Source organism: Malaclemys terrapin, chromosome 1 (genome assembly GCF_027887155.1).
Source record: "Malaclemys terrapin pileata isolate rMalTer1 chromosome 1, rMalTer1.hap1, whole genome shotgun sequence".
NCBI classification, from domain to species: domain Eukaryota; kingdom Metazoa; phylum Chordata; order Testudines; family Emydidae; genus Malaclemys; species Malaclemys terrapin.
In genome coordinates this window covers 85905651-85932273 of record NC_071505.1, presented here as the reverse complement: position 1 = coordinate 85932273, position 26623 = coordinate 85905651, and the positions used below count along the sequence as shown (strand labels likewise).

At 41.1% G+C, this 26623-nt stretch overlaps 2 protein-coding genes across 3 annotated transcripts in view; one reads left to right on the top strand and one right to left on the bottom strand.

Moving 5' to 3' along the window:
• The window catches only part of SCYL2 (SCY1 like pseudokinase 2), a 53149-nt gene extending 49609 nt beyond the window's left edge, over positions 1-3540 (bottom strand). The window contains exon 1 of the mRNA XM_054028847.1: positions 3390-3540. The gene's annotated coding sequence lies outside the window, so the exon portion shown is untranslated. The remainder of the gene's footprint in view (positions 1-3389) is intronic.
• On the top strand, positions 1807-26179 carry DEPDC4 (DEP domain containing 4). 2 transcript variants are annotated; one of them, XM_054028849.1, is made up of 9 exons: positions 1807-3279; positions 5803-6223; positions 8140-8285; positions 11482-11668; positions 14495-14721; positions 17185-17327; positions 17560-17685; positions 21120-21198; positions 23022-26179. In XM_054028849.1, exons 2-9 carry the CDS (start codon positions 5958-5960, stop codon positions 23195-23197), a joined length of 1350 nt encoding a protein of 449 aa, XP_053884824.1. In that variant the 5' UTR covers positions 1807-3279; positions 5803-5957; the 3' UTR covers positions 23198-26179. The 2 variants fall into 2 exon arrangements, with proteins under 2 accessions (XP_053884824.1, XP_053884823.1); XM_054028848.1 differs by lacking the exon at positions 1807-3279 and adding an exon at positions 3609-3685.
• Positions 26180-26623: the final 444 nt, after the last annotated feature.

Sequence of the window (26623 nt, the reverse complement as noted above, 5' to 3'; positions counted from 1 at the left end):
CACATGCATGAAGTTAGGCATGTGTGTAAGCATTTGCAGGACCGGGGCCTTAATTACTTAGGTATGAAGAGTTAAGTATTGGTAAATACATTTCATCTGAAGCAACTGAACTTCATGATATGGAACCATGCCAATGAAGCAGAAATTTCCTGTTCAACCAGCTACTGAACAGGAATAGAGAGACCAAGGAATGAGGTAGAGAATTATTTCAGAGTAATTATGTATTAAACTGTCGAGTATTCATGCTCTGTTGGAGGGGTTAGTGAAAATAAGCTAGAGAAATTTACTTATTATAAAAATATATATACCTTGTGTATTGAGTTATGGTAATTATACAATTTGTACAAATTATACAAATTGTAGTTGTGTCAGCCAAGATAAAGACTGATTTATTATATCTAAACTCCCCAACCTATGGAAAAGCAGTTGCCGACCTGATAAGTACGGAAAAACACCATGCCTCATAGATCATAGGACAGCCTGAAATAAAGAGATGCTGGTATCTGTAGTCCTTCAGGACCTTATTCTATAGCCATTCTGCATGGGTGCTCCACATGCAAAAGGACTACAGAATCAGGCCCCAAGCAGATACCAAGATAAAAATATATAGTACTGGATTTGATTTCCTGATTTTGCTTTTTCTGTAACTGAAGATTTCATTCAGATAGGCAGAAACAATATATTCCAGTTTAATCCCTTCTAAGTGTCTCCACTTCTGAAATGCCTCTTCAAGTAAATTTGGGCCCAAACATGCAAGGTGCTGAGCACACTCTAGCCCCACTGGGATCAACAGGGTGGCAGTGCTCACTACCCCACAGAACTTGACCCTTTACTAGTACAGCAATATCATAAGAGCTATACTGGTAACTTTTTAGCTGCACCCTGTTGGATTCTCACTGTGGAAGGACAGCATATAGGACTCCATATTTACTGGTATTGGCTCAAAAGCAGAGAAACTGTTATCTCCCAAGGATGTGCAACACAGAATCTCAGGATACAGAATGGGCAGAGGGGGCAAAGGACTAAGGTAAAACAAGTCTGTGACACTGGGATTAAATATTAAACGAATACTTATGTGTTATCTCAAGCTTGTTAAAACTAAAATAATTTAGGTCTAGTTTACTTTTTGCCCTTTATATTACTTACTTTTGTATTTCATTCAGCATGGACAATGAAACTAGAACAGTCAGTTTCTTTTTTTGGTATTAACCCACTAGCACAGGGTCTTTGTGTTTGAAGTCACAACATGGGAGGGGCATTTTTTAAAAACCTGACTACACTGGAAGTATGAAGTAAACAAGTTCCTGTTCATATTCCCTTTTACATGTTCAAATTCCTTATCTGTGCTTAAGTTTGGAGAAGAGTCTCTCTGTTGAGAGGTGGAAGAATGAATGAAATTGCTTTCAATTAAACTGGAGGAAGCATTCTCTGCTAGAGGTGGCAGTTCCATGTGGTAATTGTATTGAAAAGATTGGAGAAGGCAGTAAGGGAGGATACTAACAAAAAATTATTAAAAAAAAGAGTGAGGATTTACAAACAGGCCTGGTATGCACGATCAAATCTGCTCCTTCCCAACTTGGCACTGAACAAAGTTAAACCATTGAATAAGTCAGCAGAGAAAAGAGATAGTGAGCCAATTTTCTCTCTCAGCATGCAGATTGTTTTCATAAATTAATGTTTGTTAATACTGCTGGTATATTTTTATAAATCCTTGTGTAGACAATCTGACAAATCTAAAATGGGTTTTGTTCTATAAAAATAGTTTATTACCAATTTCAATTACACCATATTAAATGTCAGTTGAAATAATATATCTAGAGAGAGAATCCACATGGAGCAAGTACATAAGAGATTTTAACTTGGGGAGTGACAATTTCAGTAACACAAATTACAGTCAAAACAGTGGTATATAAAATATGAAAGTTATCAGCTTCTTCAGCAGTATTTTCAAGACTAAAATTGAGCTACTATACATAGAAAAAGTAACAATCACAAGACAATGACGTAATAAAGTCAAGCATCCACAAGGCATAAAGCATTTTACACTTTTAAAATTAAAATGTAGAAGATACAAAAAGCAAGAAAACTCCAGTATCTTAGTAACTGTAATACTCAAGGGAACAAGGAGTGGGAGCTCTAGAAATATTTTAGAGCTTTTCTTCTTCCTGTTTGACATTTGAGTACAATATCCATACAAAAACAGGCCCCCGATCCTATAAATTGGTGGGTGTGGGGGAGCCCTTATGTTTGTATGGAAGCCCATTGCAGTCAACAGGGGCTCCGTGCTGGTGTTTGCCTAACAGATCAGCTTGCAGAACTGGAACTTTACAATTTTGCTAAGGCAACATGTGAATAAGTGGCACAAGATAGGGGAACATTAAGAATACTGAAAATAAGAATAAACCCAAAACAAATAAGCCCCCAACTCCTCCTCAGTTTTCATTTGAGTAATCACTTTGAGCTAGTTTATTCTCTTTTCTATTATGGTAATGTAGGGGGGTGTTGCGTGAAACCAATGCCACCCATCCCCCATGGCTGTATCAGTGCTCTATCTGGTTTGTGACCCCCAGGGCAAGGCTGATACTCCACTTGTGAGCAAGGGGGAAGAGCACTGAAAGACCTATCTCCACCCTATCATAAGTGCCATTCCACAGAGCTGGCTAGATACACACAGTGGTGCACCCTACAAAAAGTAGATTACTCCCCACCAGCTCAACAGTGGAGCACAGGAGAAACTGGGCCTCAGTGAGGTATTTTTGATACCCAGTGGTTCCCAGTATTCTCCTTACAATCAAGCTTTCCTTTACTTGTAAAAACAATTCAAAGCACATTTTCGAAACGTATAAATATTATGGATCATGTAAAGTACCAATGATAACAGGGCAAAACACATCCTGATTTCATCATGAGTTCTGCACCGAGGGCAAGGCTGAAAACCCCAAACCCTGCAAGCTACCAAGTAGACAGACAACAGACCAAGTTATTTATTACAGGCTCCCAGCAGGGGGTTGGGAGAAAGCGGGGACAACCTGAACTGTCACACGAGCCACATGGGCACAAGAGCCCTTCGGGTGTTGAGAGGGAATAAATTACCCCCTTTAACGGGTCACGTGCTCTTCGCCGCCGTGTCCTGCCAACAAAGCCACGTATCGCTGTCCGCAGGGAGCGTCCCCCCAGGGAGCTCCTGTCAGTCGCCACCTCGCCTGCACCCCAAGTCCTCCGGCCCCGCGGGGAGAGGCACAGCTCAGCGCGCCCCGCCCCCGGGGCCACAGGTTTAGAGTGAGTGACTAGCCGCCCGGCCCGGCGCTCTGGCCCTGCCCGGGAGCGGCTCCTGGGCGAGCGGGTCCCCGGTGTCGCTAGGCCAGAGGCAGCCGCTGCCCCGCCCTCACCTGCGCCTAAGGGAAGCTGCGGGGGCCGTGTCCCGCCGTGTGTCCGTCCGCGTCGCGCTCTCCAGCCGCGGCTCAGCCCCGTCCCCCCTGCGGCTACTCCATGGCGACCGAACCAGCGCCCGGGCCACCAGCCCCCCTTCGCGCTGCCTCACTTCCGCCACGGGGCCAGGTTGGGGCCGGAAGTGACGGTGTGGGAGGCGGGACAGGAAGGTGGCTGGCGATGGCGGCGCATTTGACTCCGCGGTTCAGGAGGGTTCACAGCCAGAGCGAGCTGGGCGCGCGGCGGCGGGGCGGAGGTGAGTGTGCTCCGGCCTGGGGCTGGCCGGCTTTCCGCGCCGCCTGAGGGGAGCCCCCCCGAGCCCCCCCCAGTGCCAGGGCCTGGGGCCCTGGGGAGGGTGTTGTATGTCCCGGGCCGGGGCCCCCCCCCTGCGAACGGGCCCCGCCCCGCAGCGGGCGGTTTAAACCCGGCTGGGTTTGGCTGTTATCGCCCAGCCCCGGGTCGCGTCCCCGACTAGGGTTGCCAACGTTCTAGTTCCCAACCGAACATCCCAGCCCCGCCCCTTCCCCGAGACCCCGCCCACTACATTCCCCCTCCCCCGGTGCTCGCTCTTCCCCACTCTCACTGGGCTGGGACAGGGGGGACTGACTGTGGGGTGGGGCCAGGGTTGGGGTGCAGAAGGGGGCTCTGGGTTTGGGGGTGTTCAGGGCTGTAGCATGGGCTTACCTCAGGTGGCTCCCAGTCAGTGGTGCAGCGGAGGGGCTAAGGTGGGCTGCCTGCCTGTCCTGGCACCACACTGTGCACAAGAAGTAGCCAGCAGGTCTGGGTCCTGGGCTGGGGATCAGGAGACTCCATGCATTGCTCTCATCTGCAGGTACCAGCTCCCATTGGCCAGGAACCCCCTGACCAATGGGAGGCGGAACCAGAGCTTGGGGCGGGGGCAGCATGCAGAGCCCTATGGTCCCCTTTCCTAGGAGTCGGACCTGCTGGCCGCTTCTGGGGCGCAGCATGGAGCCAGGACAAGTAAGGACTAGCCTGCCTTAGCGCCACAGTACTGCCGACCGGACTTTTAACAGCCTGGTCAGCAGTGCTGACCCGAGCCGCCAGGGTTCCCTTTCAACTGGGTGTTCCAGTCGAAAACCAGCCACCTGGTCACCCTATCCCTGGTTCACCCTCTGAGATCCTGGACAGTAGAGTCTGCCGGGGGGAGGCGGCACCTTTGGGTGTGCACGTGGGGGCGTCTGAGCACTGCTCAGGAAAAAGTGCAGGGAGATTCTGTGAGTCCTGGTCTTGGTCAGGCCTTTTGGTCTCACTGGGATAAGGAGAGACTCTTAGCAATGGGGTGGGGGAGGAGGGAGGTGAAGGCCGTGTCTTTGGAACTGCCCTCCTGGGGCAAGGGTATTAGAACTAGGGATACTGGAGGTGCGGTAGCACTCCCTGGTTTGAAGTGGTAATAACCAAATACATGGTTTCCGCCTTCAGCACCCCTGTCATGGGGGAAATGTACCCCTTTCTGAGCTCCCTTTGTAACGCTGGGTGCAGCTGCCTGCTCTTGCAATGTCAGTACCTATACTGGTATTTTGATACTGTCATAGTAGGTGCTGGAACTAGGGTTGCTACTGCACCCCCGGTTTGAAGTGGTTTCCATCATATACAGGGTTTACAGTTTGGTTAAATGGCTTACAGCACCCCCACTATAAAAATTGTTCCAGAACCCCTGGATGCTGTAGGGTATAAAGGGGTAAGATGGTTTAAGAAGAAAAATATTTTTGTAGGCCATATAAGGTGGCTCTGTTAGCAGTTGTGAGAAGGTCTTGAAAGAGTTCATTGCTAATATATGCCTAACCAAGTTGGAGCTAACCAACATGTGTCTAAGCATCCATGGATTTAGTTCTTTCTTGAGTATTTTGATCAAATACTTACAAATGTTTGTTACTGTTTGAATGTAGTAATTGCTTATGATTTAGGCTTTTACACATTTAGAGCAATTGTATAACTCCCCTTGGGCTTTTAGATTTAATAAAGGAATTTATGGTTAAATTAGTATCTGATGGTGCACTGTCTTACTTTTATCTAGAATAATAATTCCAGCAGATACATTGAGATTGTTTGGGTAAAATGAAAAGAAACTGATTTTTTTTATTTAGCATGTTCTTGTTTTCCTTTCCTGGCGTAAGCTTGCCTGTGTATGACTTAGTGTCAAATCACTGCAGGAATTAGTTTGCTATTTTGTTACCACTTACCTCTGGCTGTGCTTTGAAAAGTTAAATTTCACTTCTGGAGAACGCAGCCAACGCACTTTCAATTTTGAAAAGGAAAATGTAAAAATAATACACTTAAATGTTACAGTAAGTGTTTACAGTATGCAAACATAAATAATGTTTTTGTAACATGAATGCTTAAATATTTTTGCAGGAAGCAGTGGTCCTTTTCAAGCAACTCGGTTATGGAATGGTATTATTCATGCTCTTCAAAGCCAGGTGGAAATAAAAAGAAGACGACAACATCTAAGGACGTACAGAAACTGCTTTACTGGCTCCAATGCTGTTGATGTGGTGCTGAGCTATCTTATGCACAGTATGTACCTAAGTAGTAATGATCTTTCTCGACTGAAGGGAGTCCGTCTCTGCCAGGCTCTAATGGATCACAAGGTTTTTGAACCAGTTGGACCAAAACTATTCAAGAATGAGAGAGAGCTAGAGTTTGAAGACACAAGTAATAGTCTTTATAGATTTCTGGACAGCCATCTTTCTCCTCTTTTACTGAAACAGAAAGGATATATTGAGAAGTTGTCCCCTGAGGAAATACTTGAACTTAAGACGAAAAAACCTCCACGGTTAGTAATGCAGATGTACACATTTAAACAGTCTTTAAAATGTGGGCCTAATAAATACAACAGAAATGCCATCTTACACAATCACGAATGAGAAGAGGTGCTCCATGAGACACTCTGTTTAGATGTCATCCATGCTATGAAAAAATCTGAGACGCAATTCAAAGGCAAGATATTAATTATGGAAGAATAAAAAACATTTCTTGATTGTTACCTTGTGAAAATATTAGGTGACTAAAATATTTACATTAGGACTAGAAAGACCCACTTGTTCAGACCCAGATTGGGGGAGCTGTGATTTTTAGGGACCTTAAAATATAAATACGAATTCCAATTTTTATTTTTAATTATGTTTTTAGTGCTTTGTCTTCCAAAGAGATCCTTGAATGTGAATACACCAATTGCTAGTGCCAAACATTCTCTGATGCTTTTTTGTTTCCTAATAAGTTATTAACAATCTCCTCTATAGCCACCCTTGCAATAGACCTTTGAGACCTGTGAAACGTGCTGCGACAAGTTCTTTGACACTGGGGAAACACCACACTTAATTCACAATGATACCACTGAGGATTTTATTGTAATACCAGTCACTTCAAGCTCCCACCCTGCTGACTGCCTACTTCAATCTTTTCTTCTGAGCAGCCAATATGCCTTCTGGTAGTGGGGCAGTTCAGTAATGCAGAAGGGAGTTGGGGTAGTTGGCTAAGCATGTGACCTGGACTCTTGTGTTCTGACACAGGCTCTAACACTGACCTCTGGCTTTAGTCAAATTACAGCCTCTCTTCCTCAGTTTCCGCACTTGAAATGTTAGTTGTTAATGTTCACAATGTGTTGTGATTTATATTTATAAAGCATTATGTAGGCAGTAATATTCACCAGGATTCTCCTGCAGCCCCGAGACTCCCATCCCATATACAAAATAATCCCTTGGAAGTGTTTAAAAAAAATAAAAAGTTCACACTGATGCATAGGCTCCAGCACAAGCAGTTGGACTCCTCCCTCTCTTCCAGCAGCCACAAGAGAGCATGGAAAGGGAATCAGCTTAACTATCCAGAGGCTAATAAAAATGCCCACAAGCAGGATTCAAAGTAGAGCTTGTCAGGAACTTCTTCATCAAGTGTTTGTCATTCAAAAATGCTGAATGGTCAAAACCCAAACTCTTTGCAGAAATGTATTAGTTTTGACTAATTTTCACTAGGAAAGTATTTCAGGTCCAGGGCGGAATGTCTAGAGAGAGACCTAAGAATAGCCAGTAGTCCAGTGGTTAGGGTACAAGCAGGTACAGGTCCCTATTCTGCCTGAGTCAGACAGGGACTTGACCCTGTGTCTCCCACATCGTAGGGGAGTACCCTAACACTATGGCTATGCTGGGTTGGATTTCTGTGTGTCTGATTTTTTTTTTTTTTACCAGAAATTCTATCCTGGAGAAAAAGTTTTGTCAGAACCAATAGAGGAGTTTTAAAAGGGGTGTACTGACTGATTTGGCACAGGGATTTGAACTTTAGTCTCCTGCATTTCAAGTTAGTATCCTAAAACTGAGCTATTGGCTATTCTGAAGGTAGGGGCAGGGGTATGTCTGCACATGTGTTTCATAAAGCTCTCATTGTTTCATAAAAAAACTTGGAAAGGCCTTGGTTTCAGTCTGCATCAGAACAGAAGCAAATGTCAGAATTTTGCACAAAATGGAATTCTTGTTTTCCAGCCTGTTCTAATCCAGACAGAGCACCGTTGGCTTTTCCTTGTGCTCCTCCATCTGTCTGTATCCATCTGTTGTCTCTTGTCTTATACTTAGATAATCCCTGTCCCAAAAGGCTTAGAATCTGTGTTCTGTGTTTGTACTGTGCCTAACAAAATGAGCACCTAAGTGCTATGATAATACAAATAATAATTGCAGTTTATCAATGCTTTTTTCATAACAGAGCAAAATGTGAAACAATTTCAAATCCCTTAGCACTAGAAGCTGCTGATAAAAGGATAGAGGAATTTCTACAAACTATAAATGTACATCCATCTTTACCTTTAAAGAACATAGTTGATGAACCAGTCTGTCTACTTTCAAAAAAAGGTGATTATATTTTATTTTATAAATATAATACATTTTGTGCTACTTAATATTACCACAAGGTATTTATGAACATTAAACTATAATTTGTTTATTGAAACAAGCAATGAATAATAGATGTTTTGAAAATTAGAAATATACCCTTTTCCAGCCTCTTAGAAAGAGTACTGGCACATCTTGCAGAAATATCATTTCCTGGCATTATTATTTGAATTTTGTGTATCTTGCTACTTTTGTAGTTGAAACAAATCTTTTAAGTAGTGCCCAGGATGTTGCAGAAAGTGACTCTTGCACCGAAACCAAGATCTTTAAAAATGACTTGCACAGAATTCAGGGCTCGATCCTCGAGCCCTTATTCACACAGTCCTATTGAAATCAGTGTAGCTATTTATGTAACTAGATTACTTCAAAAGAATTTCTGGATTGGGCCCTAGTTTAATAAATTACAAAAGCTTTAAACAGTTTTTGTTTGCTTTAAATTAGAAGCATTTAAAATCCATATCACAAAGGCCCATCAAAGTTCTTGCTATATTAGGAAATAACAAATTACGATAACACCAACTAGATGTTTGTGAAACTCAGCTATTCATTTAAAAAAGCAGATACTTAACCTATGTTTATCTGAAGCAACTATAACCACAATGCATGGAGTCTACAAAAGTTATCCCTACCAAGTAGATAGTGTGTTACACAATGTAATCTAGAAACGTTTTCCATTGAGGTCAAATGTTTTTTTTGTTCTTTATGTTTGAACCAGGCTTTCCCTGGTGAATGTGCTTATGCCCAATCTTTTTCCAGGTTGTGCTTATTTGATCTCTGAGGTTGTAGCCTAGAACATAAAGGAACACTGCCAACCAGAACTTTTTAGTTGACTTATTTGAAAATCAACATCCTTTCAATAACAAGTCTAGATGCTTTTGAAAAAAATCGTTTTTTTTCCCCCCACACTTTTCTGATCACCCTGCTGTTTCTGAAAGATCTTCCATGGTGGATAATGGACAAACTTGAGAGAGACAACAAAAAATGTGATCAGGAGCTGTCCTCGCAACTCCCTGCAATTGATGCTTGTCAAGCCGCCACTTCCCTTTCATTGTCCTTGAAGTTAGCAGTAAGCAACTGTCCTCGCGTGTTCCTAACATGAAGGAAACTGAAGATCCCTGCTGCTTCTCACTGCTCCTAGATTCTCAGTTTCCTCCATATTAGGAACACTCTAGGACAGGGGAAGCCAGGCCAGTGGATTCTCACAGCTCCTCCCAAACTCAGTGATTCCTATCTCCTGCCTGGACTGCTATTTCCCTCTTGGCCCCGGTTGTTCCTACCTTTGAGGAGAGGGTTACGGACAGAGGATTCTGCTATTTTCCTGGTTCTGCTCCTGTGTAGGTGATCCTCACTATTTCCCAGCCTAAATCCAGACAGAGGGTTTTGTTGGGGAATTTCCTCTGGCTCCTATTCCTACTGTCTCCAGTCTTGGGCGCAAGGGATAAGGTGGGTGCTGTCACTTCCTTCTCCCTGGTCCAGCTGAGGGACCATGTACCCCTGAATCCTGTTGTGTAGTCTGGCTGTAAAAGAGGGTTTCCTGGCCTCCCTGCCTGGCTCCCAGCCCCATCCAGAAGTCTTGGGATTGAGGGGAGACTCACTCTCCTAGTCCCTTCTGCCCTAACAAATGTTGCCTCCATGCACATATCCCAGGCTTCTTTGTGCAGGAGTCCAGGAAGAAAGAGCCCAAGTCACACTCCTAAAGCCACACATCAGCAGTTCTTGCAGAACCTGGGGAAGAACATTCATATGAACTCCTCTCAAAAGTATACAAGACTACAGGGCAACTATCATCAAAACAATGAAACTGATTCTATGCAGAGTAGTCCTGCACACAGCGATCAAACTGAAAAAAACTAAAAAGAATATTCTCTCTAAGCACCTTAGGGGCTCATGTAAAATAGCCTTGTCAAGGCTGCTTCCCCACTCTGAACTTTAGAGTACAAATGTGGGGGCCTGCATGAAAACTTCTAAGCTTAACTACCAGCTTAGATCTGGTCCGCTGCCACCATTCTCAAGTGGATTCCCTTCCCTGGGAAGCCTTGAGAAACTCTTCACCAATTCCCTGGTGAATACAGATCCAAATCGGATCTTAAAACAAGGAGAAATTAACCATTCCCTTCCTTCCTCCCACCAACTCCTGGTGGATCAAGATCCAAACCCCTTGGATCTAAAAACAAGGAAAAATCAATCAGGTTCTTAAAAAGAAGGCTTTTAATTAAAGAAAAAGGTAAAAATTATCTCTGTAAAATCAGTATGGAAAATAACTTTACAGGGTAATCAAACTTAAAGAGCTCAGAGGACCTCCCTCTAGCCTCAGGTTCAAAGTACAGCAAACCAAGATAAACACTCTAGTAAAAGGTACATTTACAAGTTGAGAAAACAAAGTAAAACTAAGACGCCTTGCCTGGCTATTTACTTACAAGTTTGAAATAGGAGAGACTTGTTTAGAAAGATGTGGAGAACCTGGATTGATGTCTGGTCCCTCTCAGTCCCAAGAGCGAACGAACACCCAAACAAAGAGGACAAACAAAAACCTTCCCCCACCCAAGGTTTGAAAGTATCTTGTCCCCTTATTGGTCCTTTGGGTCAGGTGTCAGCCAGGTTACCTGAGCTTCTTAACCCTTTACAGGGAAAAGGATTTTGGAGTCTCTGGCCAGGAGGGATTTTATGGCACTGTACACAGGAGAGCTGTTACCCTTCCCTTTATACTTATGACAAGCCTATACGAAATTTTCAGATGGATATATGATTTGCCCTTCTTAAAAACACAATCTGTTGGGAGATTTTTTTAGTTATAAGTCATTCGGTACAATGACCCCTTTTGTCACAGCAGGGTCTTTCCTTTTTTTTAATGTATTCTCATGTATTTGTTACTGTATATATTAAATGTTATTAGAGCAGGTAGTTATAAGAAGTAATAACTTAGAAACAAAAATATTTAAAAGCTTTTTGCCCAGTTTCCTTAAGACACTCTCCCCCTAAAAAACAAAATAACATAATTTACATCTAATGAATGTATTGTGTATGTAAGATGGGCTGATTTTATTTCAAATCAATCAAAATTCCTCTTTTTGATATTTAAATATATGCTATGTGTACCTACTCTTGTTCCCAGTAACCTTGTTTGTTTGTTTTTCCATCTTCCTGTTTGTACTCCCAGTTATAGATGATGTCTGGAAACAACAGACTCTGTTACGGCTACTGCAGTTAATTGATCTTCCAGTCCTGGAAAATATTTTGGAGTTTCCAGATAAGAGGAAAAATGATCATCTTGGCAAAGAGGAAGATCTGATTATCTCAAATACTTTCCTTGACAGAGAGGTCACATGCAGCCTAAATTTGCCCGAGTTAGTTATAAAAATATATATTTTATAAAAACTTGAATAATTTAGCATTTCACTGTTTGACCACACATTAATTTCACTCTGGCTTTCAAGACTTCTGCTCTACGTGGGCAGGGTAGGCTTTGTGGGTGAGGCAATACCTTTAGATTGGAATAGGATGAGCATGGATTTCTCTCTACTGCCTTTCAGAAGTAGCAAGGGAATTCACTGAGACTGCAGCTCTGAGAGCACTCAGAAGCTAAGAGGTGTTTAAATAAGCAAAAATTACATTTTTAACTTGAGAGGATGGGTGAACACTTCCCTCTCTTCTAGACTGGATATTTCACAGCTAAATGCTTCTTTCTTATACAAATATGGGGAGTGAATTATGTGAATTTTGGTCTTATTTTAGGGCTTTCATAACTGAGGTATCCCAAAGGGGTTTAAACAGTCCTTTTCTTGGTGGTTTTAAGTGGAGGTGCAGTGAGTGTGTAAAGCAAATGGAGCAGCCATTGTTACAGATAGCAAGGGAAAGCCCCTGCTGTGACAAAAGGGTCATTGTACCACAGAAAGAAAGATGTGGCAATTTGGTGCCAGCCTGTTTGCCTTTCCAAACCTACCAGTATTTCTAAACTATTCCTGTTGATCACATCTGGTTGATGTCATGTTTTACCATATGGCAGTACAGCTAAAGAAAAGTTTCATTTTGTAACATGGAATGGTGTGTTGACATGCAGCCTCTTGCATGTGGGTAGCCTGAGGTCAACTTATAAGAGGAATTACTCTGCCATTATGCTAGCATTTATCCTGAGCCATGTTTTGAAAAGTTAGTGTGGTTTCACTTCAGGAGAATTCATCCAATTTTTGATAAATTTTGGTCAGTCTGTGTACCCGCAAAAAAGCATCTGCATTACAATAGTCTGTTCACATGGAAAATGTTTGAGAATCAAAGCAAAATACATTGAGAGTTAGTTAACCAGTGACGCTCCAGTTGCTGCTAATTTCTAACTGGTATAGCTGTTCGAATTAGTTTTAGGTGGCTGAAGGTGGCCTGAATTGATTCTAAGAAACACCTCTGGCCTTGAAGCCAGTTTTGTAAAAATGTGTGTCTTCAACCATCTAAAACCCATTAAAGCTGTAGCATAGATCCAGTTTTAAAATCAAATTAAGCTGAGCTATTTTTCTCTTTCAGCAACAGTTCCATTTGAGAACTCATGGTATATTCAAACCATTGATTACAGTTCCAGTATCGATATCCCTGAACCCACTAACCAAGGGTATTTTCCAGATTCATACTGCAATGAAGTGGTGTCTCAGGATATTAGAGAGAATGGACTGAAATCAGGAGCTCAGCTGCGCCTTTTCAATTCTGTGGCTCTCTGGGTTGCATGCTTTCTGGCAGCCTACAGTGAGGTTTACTTTATGCTTGGAAAAAATTACTGGTATTCCCTTTGCTTATGCTGCCATGTGGCATGTGTGTACCCACACTTGGCCATGAACCATCTAGAATGGGTTCTCAAACTTCAGTGCACGGTGATCCCCTTCTAACAACAAAAATCACTAGGCGACCCCAGGAGCGGGGGGGACTGAAGCCAGAGCCCAAGGGCTTCAGCCCCAGGCAGTGGGGCTTGGGCTTCAGCTCTGGGCCCCAGAAAGTCTAAGCCAGCCCTGGCGACCCCATTAAAATGGGGTCACGACCCACTTTGGGGTCCCAACCCACAGTTTGAGAACTGCTGCTCTAGAAGAATATTTCCTGTTGGAGCCATAAATGTCCCCTTGTGGGACCTAACATTACAAGAAGAGAGTTGCTACCATTCTTACCGCAGGAAGTGTTGTTGTAACTGTGTTAGTACCAGGGTATTAAAGAGACAAGGTGGGTGAGGTAATATCTCTTATTTGACCAACTTCTTTTGGTGAGAGAGAGAGAGAGAGAGTGAGAGTATTTTGAGCTTACATAGAGCTCTTCAGGTCTGGACTGCAGAAGAGATCTGTGTAAGCTCAAAATCTTGTCTCACCAACAGAAGTTGGTCCAATAAGAGAGATTACCTTGCCTTGCGAGGTAACTCCCTTCTCTCCATGTGTCATTATATAATGCCTGCATCTGTAATTTTCACTCCATGCATCAGAAGTGGTTTTTTACGCACGAAAGCTTATGCCCAAATAAATCTGTTAGTCTTTAAGGTGCCACCGGACTCCTTGTTGTTTTTGTGGATACAGACTAACACGGCTACCCCTTGATACCTCGCCCACCTCATCTCTCCTTTTGCCCCAGGCAGTTGACCGTGTTGGATCCATCTGTGTGCAGTGCCTTTGCCTGCAGTGGCAATCTTTAGTGCTTATTTCTTGTTCTTTCCTAGATAGTTGTTGGCTTCCTTTCATTTGTCAGGGTTTTAAGTGTTTGTTTTTTGTTTTTAAATTGAAAGTCTAGTTTCTTTGCTCCTTTAAAGTTTCAGCCCCTGTGTTTGGTTGTGTAGCTGGATATCTATTTTTCCCTTGTGACGGCTGAAACTGATAAGGCAGGACTGTACTGTTACAACTTGCATTTCTGAAGTGTTTGTGACAGACCGCACCATTGTGGCTTCCTTTGCCTGAAGGAAGGCAAACCTCAGCCATATTGTTGTAGTCTAGGGAGGCGAGAGTTAGTTGTTAATTGCAGCAGTAGTTCAGTGGACTTATAGCTACAGCATCCAACTACATTCTTTAATTGCTTATTAAGTAAGTTGTATGATGCTGCTGTTCAAACATGCATGTAGTTGTAGGTGTCTGGTTAATTCTTTCTGAATTTTAGTTTAAATAAAGTGTTTTGCCTAGCATTAAATGTAAGTACTAAAATGAACGTTCTCTCCCCAGGCTTGACAAATGGCTTTGTGCAGCAATTGAATGCTTGGAGTATTTTCCAGACCAGCTAATAGTGATGGTTGGTCAGCAGTTACTTCAAATCAGTAACGAACCAAGTCACTTTAATATGCACAAGAAGATACTTTTTGATGTGATAGCAAAATATTATAATCAAGTGAGAGACCCCCTTTTCAACAATCATGATCTTGATATTCATTCAGGAATTGTTGAACTTATAGGTAAGTGCATAATCTTTATTTACACATTAAGGAAATTAAAACTGTTTTATTAACTTAATACTAATACAGACATCTTATGAGTAGAATCCCCTTATGATACAGTTTCCCTGTCTCCCAAAAGAGGGATTCATAGCTTATGGACTCACATTTCCATTAATAGCAAATAAACTAACAAGGTAAGGGACCAGAAAAGTTCTCCTAATTCTAAGATTCAATTCAGGCTATGATAAGTTCTTCCTGATTCTGCAACTTTTGTGGCAAACAATTAAATCTTCCCAAAACAAAATAACAGCAAGGGTTACCTTAAACTTGGATTTAAATGAAACTCCAGCGTGAGTATGTCTTTTCTGTATACCTTAGGTCTTGCAGAATTTATGGAATGTTACCTGAATGCTCCGTTTTCAGAGATGCTTCACAGAGCTTAGTGCCACAGGAGCTCAGTGATGATACTGAAGACATTGAGCATGTTCCTGCCTAGGACTGACACTTGGCAAAGAGACCCTTTTTAATCAAAATAAATAGAGAGCATAAAAATAAATCTGTGGTAAGACTACAGTAAATTCCCAACCCATGATTACTAATTTGAAATCAATGGTTTACTTAAAAAGGAATTCTACCCTACCATACTTTCACATAAAGGGAGGTGGGGGAAAGGCTCAAGACATAAATCACTGAAAGAACTCTATGCTTTCCATTCTGTAGCTCCCTCATTATTCCCCATTTATTTAAAATCTCTTCTTAAGCTGAACTGTATGTTCTGTGAACATGCCACACTCATTTGTGCCAGTCCTGTGTCACTTCCCAAACTTTAGTCAGCTAAAATCTGCCTGGGGAACAGTTTCTAATGTAGGCCCAGCTTAGTTTCAACTTCATTTTGGACAGGTGGTGGTTCTAACTTCATAATTAAATAGAGGTTCACTTCTAAATATATTAAGCATTCCACAGTTCTTTAGGTTTGATTGTCTCCTGCTGCTCATCAGTCTACACAAGAGGCACAGCTCATACATACATTAGGAGGAGGTTATACTTATTTTACCACTGGTTGCAAAGTGCAGGCTATAGAGTTGCCTGTATATTAATCTTTATTCTGCTGGGTGATGCTTTTGAACAAAGGGCCCTGTGCTGTAACTTCAGGACTGCAGGACCTGGCCTAACTTAGTTGTTAGCTATTCCAGATGGCAAAGTTGGTGTGGAGCTGGGGAGGGATTGTTACATGCTCACACAATCACTGTTGCGCCAATTGAACACAATCTACTCTTGCTGTGTGTGTACTGCAGATGCTGAAACTTGTATCTTCATGAACCCACAGCCAGCTTGATTTCAAAAAAAATTTTGCACTGTCAACACAGAGGTGAAATATATTTTTTTTAAATTAAACTATAACAAACACAAATCAACCCCACCACTACCACTATTACCCCTAAAATAAAAAGGGCACCATGGTTAGTGTGTGCATGCAGGTGCAAGTAGTCAAGTGCGTCAGACTTTTTAAGACCATAGACTTCAATATCACATGTCCCTTACTGCTTTTAACACACACACTCCTTTCACTTCCCTCCAACTCACTTAAGTATCCCAATAAAGCTTTTAAGCTTTTACTACCTTTTTTTTTTTTTTTTTTTTTAAACAACTCCTCCTGATCTGTGATTAAACCAGCTGGAAACTGTCCTTTATCAGTTATTTAATCTGTCAACTTCTCCATATTTTCCTTCACCTTGGTCTTCTGATGCTCTTCTCTTTTCTACATTTGCTCACTCTCTTCTTTTGGCTTTCTGCCCTCATTCATACTTTCTTCTTTTCCAAGTCTCAGTGCGCTTACATATCCATTCTAGTTGCTTTTATTCTTTCAAAGAAAATAATTGGGCCAGTCTCCTTTTAATTATAGTTTGCATTTTGCTAGACATAATTATCTGGACCAGTGCCTAGAGCAGAGGACTGGGAATCAGAGATTGGTGGCTCTGTTGCTGACCTGCTGTGACTTTAATCTCTCTCCCAGTTTCCCCCTCTGTTAAATGGGGATAAAGATACTTACCTTTATAAATGCTTTGAGATCTACAGATGAAGAATGCTATATAAGAGTTTGATTCCTGCCTTGTCCCTTTACCACACAAAAGATGTAGCTTGGTGGTTTAAAAAGCTCATCAGCAATGGGAATGGTGCTACAGTGAGGCATACTGGTCATATTGCATCACATCATATAAAGGAGCAGTTAAGGATTCGGTCAAAGGTAGGGAAACACAAACTGTATGCAATGGTAAAATGGAGGTTCTGCATCCGGTACATTTAAGACTTCATGATATCCAGAGGATGTTATTTTAAAAATATGTTACTTGCTTAGCTCTAAGACAAAGGCTATATGCTTTTAAGCCTAAAATCAGAAATTGACTCCTATTTAAATACATTTTCTTGATTCTGTTCAAACTAGTAGAGTGCACTATATACAATATTTCACTAACATTGCAGAGAATGGAAAAACAGCACAAGCCCTGGAGGCATCGCAGCTTTACTTAAGATTACTAGCGCCGAACATCCGAGAAGAACTGCGTAGGCTACTGATGTTTATGGCTGTTGCGTCAGAACCTGAGGGCTACAAGTTACAAAAACAAGTAAGTATTGCATTGAAACGTAGGGTATAAATTATTACTTCCCCATAGTAACATTAATAGATTTATTTTTTTAACAGACATAGAAACTGACCCGTTACAGCATTTCAATCTGATGCTTTTAAAACTAACTGAAATGGATTTTTTTCAGTGTAGATTTTGTCACCTGTTTATAACGATCATTTAGCTAACACCTAGCAAATCTAATCCAGGTCATTATTCTTCTGTTTTATAGTTTGATAATAGATCAGTGATCATCAAGACTTTTACCAAGGCCATTTTACAAAATAAAGGATTGTCAAAAACACAGACTGAACAGCTAATCCAGTTACTGATGAAGAATCATACTGAACTCTTCAAGGTATTTCCTTCTCATCTGACACACTTTGACCTTGTCATTTTAGATATTCATTGTCAAAAAGCAGCTTTATATGAATATGCTTTTTTGTATATGTCCTGGCAACCTGTAAAAGCTACACAGTCTTGTAGGACCAGAAAGTGTTCCAGACTAATTCAGTTTTTCTGGACTACAGGGGAAATCTTCTAAAATCATTGGCCTCTCTACTTCCATTGTCCCCACCCTCAAATTCTCAGGGTCATTGTAGCACTTCTCTCTCTAGCAAAGCAGTGTTGGAAACAGCTCACTGCAGAAGCCAGCTAATGTACTTTGAGTGCTAACTAGAGGGAGTCATTCAAAGGTGAAATTCTGTGGAGGCTGAGTACGCACTGGCAGTGTCTCTCAGCCCCAGGAATTAACTTAGTATTTTAAAATCTTTCTTACTTTTGGCAGTTAATATAAACCCAATAGGTAAATCAAATGTTTCCCATTCGTCAATGATAAATCCATTATGAATAAGCAGAAATACTTGTATAGCTTTTTCAGTTACATTCAACTATCTCTTGCATATGAAAAGATGTACTTTTTCTAGCTATTTAAGTTTTTAGCTAACGCACATTAAAACTACAGTATTTGTTTTAGTTATTTTTCCAGTTGCAAAACTAATTAAAAAAGACAAGTAGGAAAATGTCTGGTAGTTCAAACTCCATCTCAGCTGCCTGAAAATGGTGAAAATCAAATGGTAAATATTCTCTGGATAGTGTATATTGGGGGAAAAAAAATCCTCATATTAAACCAACCCCCTGTCTGAGGCACACAAAAATATTCACATCCCTTTTTATTTCGTATCAGCTGGGGTCAGAAATGGAAACATTAAAATAGCATAGGAAAAGCTGCTATTGCACTATTTCTGGTTCAGTTGAAATGATCAAGTATTAGAAATAGGGAAAGACTGTGTCTGTTTCTCAGGTAAATAATTAGATAAACATCAGAGGTTTGGGATGTTTACTAGAACTTTCAAACCTTGTGAGTTTTGCCAGAAGGGCACAAGCAAGGAATCTATTCCCCTTGAAGGGAAATGCATGTGGATGATGATGAACAGTACTTATCTCCCAAACCCTCTTTTCTTCCCCCATACATATAGAATCACTTACTTTGGCACATCGCTTGCTTTTCTAGGACACTGCAATTATGCGAACTTGGACACCAGTTCTGCAAAGAGCTGCACACAGATGGACCTCTGTACCCACAAAGAGCCCCTTTAAAGTCAAATGGGCCTGCCCCCATACAATTCATTGAAGTATTGAGGCCTTAAGCAGCTGACTCAATGCAATCTTGAAATGTTGCCAAACTGAATTAGTCTATTTTAAAAAAATGAACTTTTTTTAGTGTAAGGTTATGTACAGAGAGAGGTTGAAGCTACTTTTCCATGATAAGCTGAGTTAGAAACCACACTTCTCAAGCTTACACCAAAAAGAACCAACTTGCTTGTAATTTCACTTGCAGGATCTTAGCCCAGGATAGAATATTTCTGGATATCTTGGGAGAAATTAAAAAAAAACTGCTTGGGAGATAAAATATGTTTCAGTTCTGGGATACTTTCCAGATATTTATTTGGTTTGTCATACCTCCAGAATGGTTTGGCTTTGAAACTTCACCTTTGATTTATTATCTTGGCCTGGGGGGGAAGGGGATTAGCTAGTTTAGACATTTCCACATTTCTTAAAGCTACTGAAGCCTAATACAGATGGCCATAATGGAAGTGCTTGTGGCACCTTAGAGACTAACAAATTTATTAGAGCATAAGCTTTCCATAAGTAGTCCACGAAAGCTTATGCTCTAAATTTGTTAGTCTCTAAGGTGCCACAAGTCCTCCTGTTCTTTTTGCGGATACGGACTAACACGGCTGCTACTCTGAAACCTGTCATAATGGAAGTGTGACACTAGCAGATAGGGTTGCTCTGATGTGACAGTTCCCATCCAGCTTGCTATCTCTAAAGATACTTGTCACCGGACATTTAAATCTTTAATCAAGAAAGATTTTTAGTTTCTCTAACTTAAGTTGTAGATAAGACTGAGCAGATGAACTTTAAGAACAGCTTTCCTTAAAAGAATCTTGCAGTTTTATAATCAGTCTGAACTTTTGACAGTCTGGAAATACAAAGTTAATCGTATCTGAACAAAAACAAAGTCACCCAAACAATTTTGTATTTTTATCACCACCCCTAAAACAACCAGAAATGTAATTAGTGCAGTATAGGCTCACTTATTAATGATTCCAACTAACAAGTCATCTTACTAGGAATCCAAACTCTGAAATTGCTGTTAATTTACAGCTTAGGCCCTGATCCTGAAAACATTTTATGCGCATGCTTAACTTTATTATAAAGAGTAGACCTCTTGAAGCCAGTGAGATAGTGAAAAGCATATGCATGTTTGCAGGATCAGAACCTAAGGTTTCATTTAAAACAAAACTACACTGGTCCTTCTGTCACTAATTTTCATGACCTTTACTTTGCTTAAAAGTACAGTAGAACCTCAGAGTTACGAACCACCTCAGGAATGGAGGTTGGTTGTAACTTTGAACAAAATGTTATGGTTGTTCTTTCAAAAATTTACTGCTGAACATTGACTAAATACAGCTTTGAAACTTTTCTATGCAGAAGAAAAATACTGCTTTTAACCATCTTAATTTAAATGAAACAAGCACAGTGTCCTTGCCTTGTCAAATCTTTAAAACTTTCCCTTTATTTTTTAGTAGTATAACACAGGACGATGCTGTATAGCAGGGGTTCTCAGCCTCTCTTTCTGAGGCCCCACAACATGCTATAAAAACTCCACAGCCCACCTGTGCCACAACAACTGATTTTCTGCATATAAAAGCCAGGGCCAGCGTTAGGGGGTAGCAATTAGGGCAATTGCCTGGGGCCCAATACCACAGGAGCCCCTGCAAAGCTGAGGCTTTGGCTTCAGTCCCGGGTGGCAGGGCTCAGGGCCCCAGGCTTCAGCCCCATATGGTGGGGCTTTGGCTTTCTGCCCTGAACCCCAGGGAGTCTAACACTGGCCCTGCTCGAAGGACCCCCTGAAACCTGCTCATGGCCTCTCATGGGGCCCTGGTCAAGAACTACTGCTGGACAGTGTTTGCTTTTTTTTTTTTTTTTTTTTTGTCTGCTGCCTGATTGTGTACTTCCGGTTCCAAATGAGGTGTGTGGGGTTGACCGGTCAGTTCGTAACTCTGGTATTCATAACTCTGAGGTTCTACTGTACATTACTACTTTTTGAATAAAAAAAACCCTAACAAGTTGCTTTGGGTTTTTAAAACATATGTACAGGAGTGCCTATTTACATACTCAACTTTAACTCCATCTTTAAAGGGTTTTGCCTATTGTGTAAGTATGCATTTTATAATGAACTGTATAAACACCAACTAAATATCTGAAAATTCTGTTCTTGTGCAGACCCCTTTAATTCTGTTGGAACTAATCAGCAAGAAACTTATGAGCTTGCTGGAAGGACAAGATCCTGATGCCAGTTCAGGTAGAAAGTCTGATATTGTGCATTTTTATATGAGTAGTTGCATGCAAATGAGTTTAATGCACTACATATCAAATTATTGTGAAATGCTTTTCCTGATTGCCTCATCTTCTCTGTTATACTGATAGTAGGACTTTAAGTGGTTTAATTCATTAACTCATTTAACCCACCTAAAACAAAGCATAAATTAAATGGAGACTGAGGCCATATTCTATCTAACTTCTCTTCAGTTCCGTAATTGATTATGTAATTTCCTTCACAAAGTTAAATTCAGAAAATAGTGTAAAATATGATTTGGCTAAAGAGACAAACTATTACTTTGGTAGAATTTTTTGTTCTCTTTTCTACTTAGTATACATTATTAAAAGGGAAAATTACTTGCCTGTAATTTGGTTTCTCTGAAGATTTCATGTGGCTGTGTTCCTGTTGTGCTTCTACCATGTGGAATGCACAAATTACCCTAGCACTCAAAAGTTTTGGGGGTTTTGCTGCACCAGTTGATGTCTCATGCAAAGACCAGTCAATTCCTTTTTGCTTGCAAGAACATTGCCCTTCAATTCCTTGATGAGCAGGAAGTAAAGAGTTCCTTAATTCCTAAGCATAATTTAGGCTAGAGTATGTATGAAAAAAATATTTTTATCAATATTTGTCTGGGAATAGATGTTAGTCTCTAAGGTGCCCCAAGTACTCCTGTTCTTTTTGCGGATACAGACTAACACGGCTGCTACTCTGAATCCCTTATAGAACTCCCCCCATGCTACACCCCATAAAGTCCCCCCCCATCAGGCATTCATGGCCCACCATACAATTTTCATACCCAGATGTGGCCCTCAGGCCAAAAAGTTTGCCTACCCCTGTCCTATGCAAAACTCCTCTGTCCAGGGGTGAGGCCAGAGCCGCACTCTACAGCATGTCAAAGTGAGAAGTTAAGAACTGTCTAGTGTAGCTCTCTTCCATTTTATACAAATACAAAATGGGAAATAACTGGCTAAGCAGCAGTGCTGCAGAAAAGGATCTGGGGGTTATAGTGGGTCACAAATTGAATATAAGTCAACAGTGTGGTGCTGCTGCTGCAAAAAAGGCAAATGTCATTCTGGAATGTATTAACAGGAGGGTCAGATGTAAGTAGGGTGACCAGATGTCCCGATTTTATAGGGACAGTCCCAATTTTGGGGTCTTTTTCTTATATACACTCCTATTACCCCCCACCCCCGTCCCGATTTTTCACAGTTGCTGTTTGGTCACCCTGGATGTAAGACACACAAGGTAATTGTTCAGCCCTGCTTGGCACTGGTGAGGCCTCAGGTGGAGTGGTGTGTCCAGTTCTGGGCAGCACACTTTAAGAGAAATGTAAACAAATTGTAAAGAATCCAGAGGAGAGCAACAAAACTAAGAGGAAAATATAAGGAACATCTGAAAGAATTGGGCATGTTTAGTCTAGAGCAGAGAATACTGGGGGCGGGGTGGGAGACATAGGTCTTCAAATATACAAATGGTTGTTATAAAGAGGGCGCTGATCAATTTCTCCACGTCCACCAAGGGTAGGCCAAGCAGTAATTAGCTTAGTTTGCAGTAATGGAGATTCAGGTTTGATTTTAAGAAATACTTTCTAACTATAATGATTAAGCACTGGAACATACAGGGAGGTTATGGAATTCCTATCACTGGAAGTTTAAGAACTGGTTAGACACACACCTGTTGGTATACTTAATCCTACCACAGCATCAGGGGTTGGACTAGATGATCTCTTGAGGTCCCTTCTAGCCCTACATTTTATATAAAAGTGTAACATCTGTAAAATAATCCTAACCTTTTTTCCTATTAAGGCTTCACCTTTTGTCAGCGTTTGACTCCTGAAGAATTTGAAGACCAAAAGCAACAAACAAGGCACCATCTTCAAGAGTTGATTCAAGAGATGGACAGTAATCCCATCATTTCTCTTAAGCAGAAAAAGAAGCTATTTAAAGAATTCCAAAAGCATCATTCTGTAGCACTATTGTAGTGATTTTGAAACTGAATGTGGTTTTGCACTGTAGCAGAATGTTTTTAAATGAGCCTTGTCAATTATCATTTTTAGAATGCTGACATGCTTATGAAGAGGACTCCTTTTCATAAGCATTAATTGTTAAAGGGTTGTATTGTTTTTCTACAGTAGATAAGAACGCTGGGCCTCTATTGCTGCTCTAAGTTTAGGGTCTGGTGACATTTCTATTGTGAAAGTTGTCTGGGTTTTATAGTCTGACTGAAATTCTGCATTCAAAGCACTTTTACTCTGACCTAAGTTAGTTAGAAAATTTTAAATACCTAGAATTTTAGTATGTCATAATTTTAGTTTAGTTCTAGGACTTATCTACATGGTGAGTTGGTGTGCATACAGTGCATTAGGTGAGGAGTATGTCAAAGTGGACTATGGAACTTTCAATGCACCATAGCAGCATCCACATGGAAAATTAGTGTGCTGTATGTTCACATCCTAGCTTGCCACATGAACAAGCCTCATGGATCTGTAGGCCACAGATATAACAGTAAGTGTGTGCTGCAGAAAACTGTCTTAGGCTGGTGTACACTAGAGCCCTGCATGGGACTTTTTTTTTTAAATCCTGCTCCCGTCCCACCCTGCAATTCCCACTCCCCCATTGTTTCTTGCATTTTTATCCCACTCCTACCTTAAAACCCACAAGAGAGACAGATTCCTATATTCTACTGGGGGGAAAAAAACCTGTCAAATATATTATATAAAAAAAATGGAATTCAGCTACAATTTTACCACCAAAGGAATAAAACAAATCTTGCTTAAACCATGTAAAAATACTTTAACTCCTGGTATAATAAACATCAAATCTTTCTATCCCTCACTTAAATTTAAGTATTAAAAGTCTTAAAGTGTTTTCTTGCAAATTACCACAGTTGTGTGGCTTTTTGTTTTTTTGCTCACCCAGTCTCACCTACAACAAAGCTATTATGGCAGCAGGACCCTTGGGATCCCAGTCCCAGTGCAGGGCTCTGGTCTACACCATAGATACAGGGATGGGCAGGTTTGTGTAGTAAATGTCTGATACAGAAATATTTGATTCCTGAGTATAGCTATGTATGTGATCGTACGTTACCATAATGGTTCTTTGAGTAATTCTTAAATTATATTGTCCTATTAAGACTTAAATAATTGCCTTAACTGATATTTAAAGTGTACATGTACTAGTTAAACACTTTAGTATGAGGCACTAACTCTTACCTGTGGAAATGTCTTACACACCCTTAGTGTTAGATTCTTGTTACCTCAGATTTTTTATCAGTTTAACTTTCTTCAGTTATTTTAGATTCGGCTATGGCAGCTGAGTCCTTACTATTTGAGGCTGCAAACATAGCCTGAGTAATATCTTCTATGCACAGTTTGTGCTTTGTAAAATCCTGAGTTAAAAACCTTGCATAATGTTGAGTAAAAGTTGAGGAATGGATTACTTTATCTATGATCACCTGAATAGTAGTCTGGGGGGAGGAGGGAGAGTGTATGTGAGGTATAGCTTCAGTTCTTTATCTTCTCTCTACCTGCTACTATAGTGCTGTGAAACATCAATTTTTGGAAAAAAAATAGGATTTAGACACATCAACTTTGAAATATACATTATAACAATGGCTAAAATTTATGAAGAGACAGCCTAACATTTTGAGCTGCAGCACACATGTTTTTGAGGAAAGTTTTGGAACTTGAGTAGACTGCATATGTGCACTTTTAAAATTTTGTTTATCCTTGAATTGGTCGATATACTGGCATAATCTTGCATTAGGAATTTAAAAATTAAGCGTCAATGTATCACTGTTATAAAGAATTGTATAAGAGGATTGGGAAAAATCTTTTATATTATGACTTAAATTTCACATTAAACAAGTTTTAATGATTATCTACTTAATACTAGTACAAATAAGCTTCTGTAGATGATTAACACCTTTCTAGAATAGATGACAAATTTTAAGGACAGTGTCAAAACAAAGTTGTGATACTGGAAAAAGCTTACACTGTCAGCTGCCTCAAATCCAAACCAATAAGAAGTGTCTACACATTTGGAAGAGGAGGTGGCACATCCCACTTACTTAAGGGGCTGACATACTACACAGTGCATTAAACTTTCTACAGCAAAAAAAATCTAGGAAGAGTTGCCAGAGCTGCTCAAGTACATTGTTTCGAAGACACTTCAAACACTGCACATTCCAAAAGCACATTAAGCTATTTTAAAAAGGGGTTGGAGCATTTAAGTTGCCATTTACTTAAATCGATTATATGAGCAAGATTACTACTGTATACTGAAGTGTCTATAGTTTACTAATTCAGTAAAACAATAACGCCATGAAATAAATCTCTTCCCTTAAACTATTGCAGGGGTTTTCCTTTGCCACTTAATTTCAAAGGAGTCTGCTTTACCGTGGTAGGAACTTACTGTTTCTACCAAGCAGTTGGTTGAACAAATCTTAGTAACATCTTGGCCAATGAGAATGTTATATTAGTGGGGCCTCATTTTTCAGAGGTGTTGAGCTCCTACAGCTCCTGTTTACTCTTTTATAGTACAGTTCTGGTGTTCAGCCTGTGAAACATCAGGCCCTTACCCACTTGGGTACTTAGCAGAGTCCTACAACATTTGAGTCATGTCCTCTATAAGGGAGGGAAAAGCAGTCTCTCCATGTTAACCGTGAGGCTTTCTTCTAAGTGAAGTATGAAGATGGGTTCTATTAGGGGAAGGGAGCCTGGCAAAAAATAAGTTACTACACTTCCACTTTTTCACAGTCAGTTATAATTTCAACCATACACCAGCATTCAAGGGAAATATATTAGACTTCTAAAAGTGCTTGTTTATCAACTATCTTTACCAATATTTGTGGCAGCACTACCTAGTTAAGGAATACTGCCTTTGCATCTCTTTATTGAGAATGTTCTCCCACCAGGGCAGCTACCAAATATGTAAATTAGAATAAAGTAATTATCCCAGAACCATTTAATCGTCTGCAGTTTTGTGGTGGTGCTAGGGAAAGAATGAGATTGAACTGACCTTCATGCGGAAGAACAGCTTCTCTCGAGTGATGGATAAGGCTACAATTAGGTCATGGAGGTTATGGAATCCATGATTTCCATTGACCTCTGACATTTTCTGCCCTGGGGCTGGAGCTCCCAGCCAGCCCCGCCCTCGCCCTGAACCTGGTGGGGGGACTCAGTGCAGCTGCAGCGGCCGGCCAGACCCGGCACAGCTGCCCAGTAGCAGGCGGACCCCCTGCATCTGCCCAGCCGCAGCTACAGCCAGAGCCAACAGCTGGGGGACCCTGCAGCTACCAGCTGCTCAGGCAAGGGGACCCCCGCAGCAGCCCAGCCCCAGGGGCAGGGGGACTCAAGAGCTCCCACGCACCACATTTGTGGGGGACCTGGGAGCCCCAGCAGCAGTGG

Bases quoted from the DNA above. Each gene is read 5' to 3' on its own strand.
- DEPDC4 (XM_054028848.1), top strand. From the start codon at position 3,610: ATGGCGGCGCATTTGACTCCGCGGTTCAGGAGGGTTCACAGCCAGAGC. The intron at 17,328-17,559 runs GTAAGTATTGCA...TCTGTTTTATAG, and splicing joins GCTACAAGTTACAAAAACAA to TTTGATAATAGATCAGTGAT. The intron at 17,686-21,119 runs GTATTTCCTTCT...GTTCTTGTGCAG, and splicing joins ATCATACTGAACTCTTCAAG to ACCCCTTTAATTCTGTTGGA.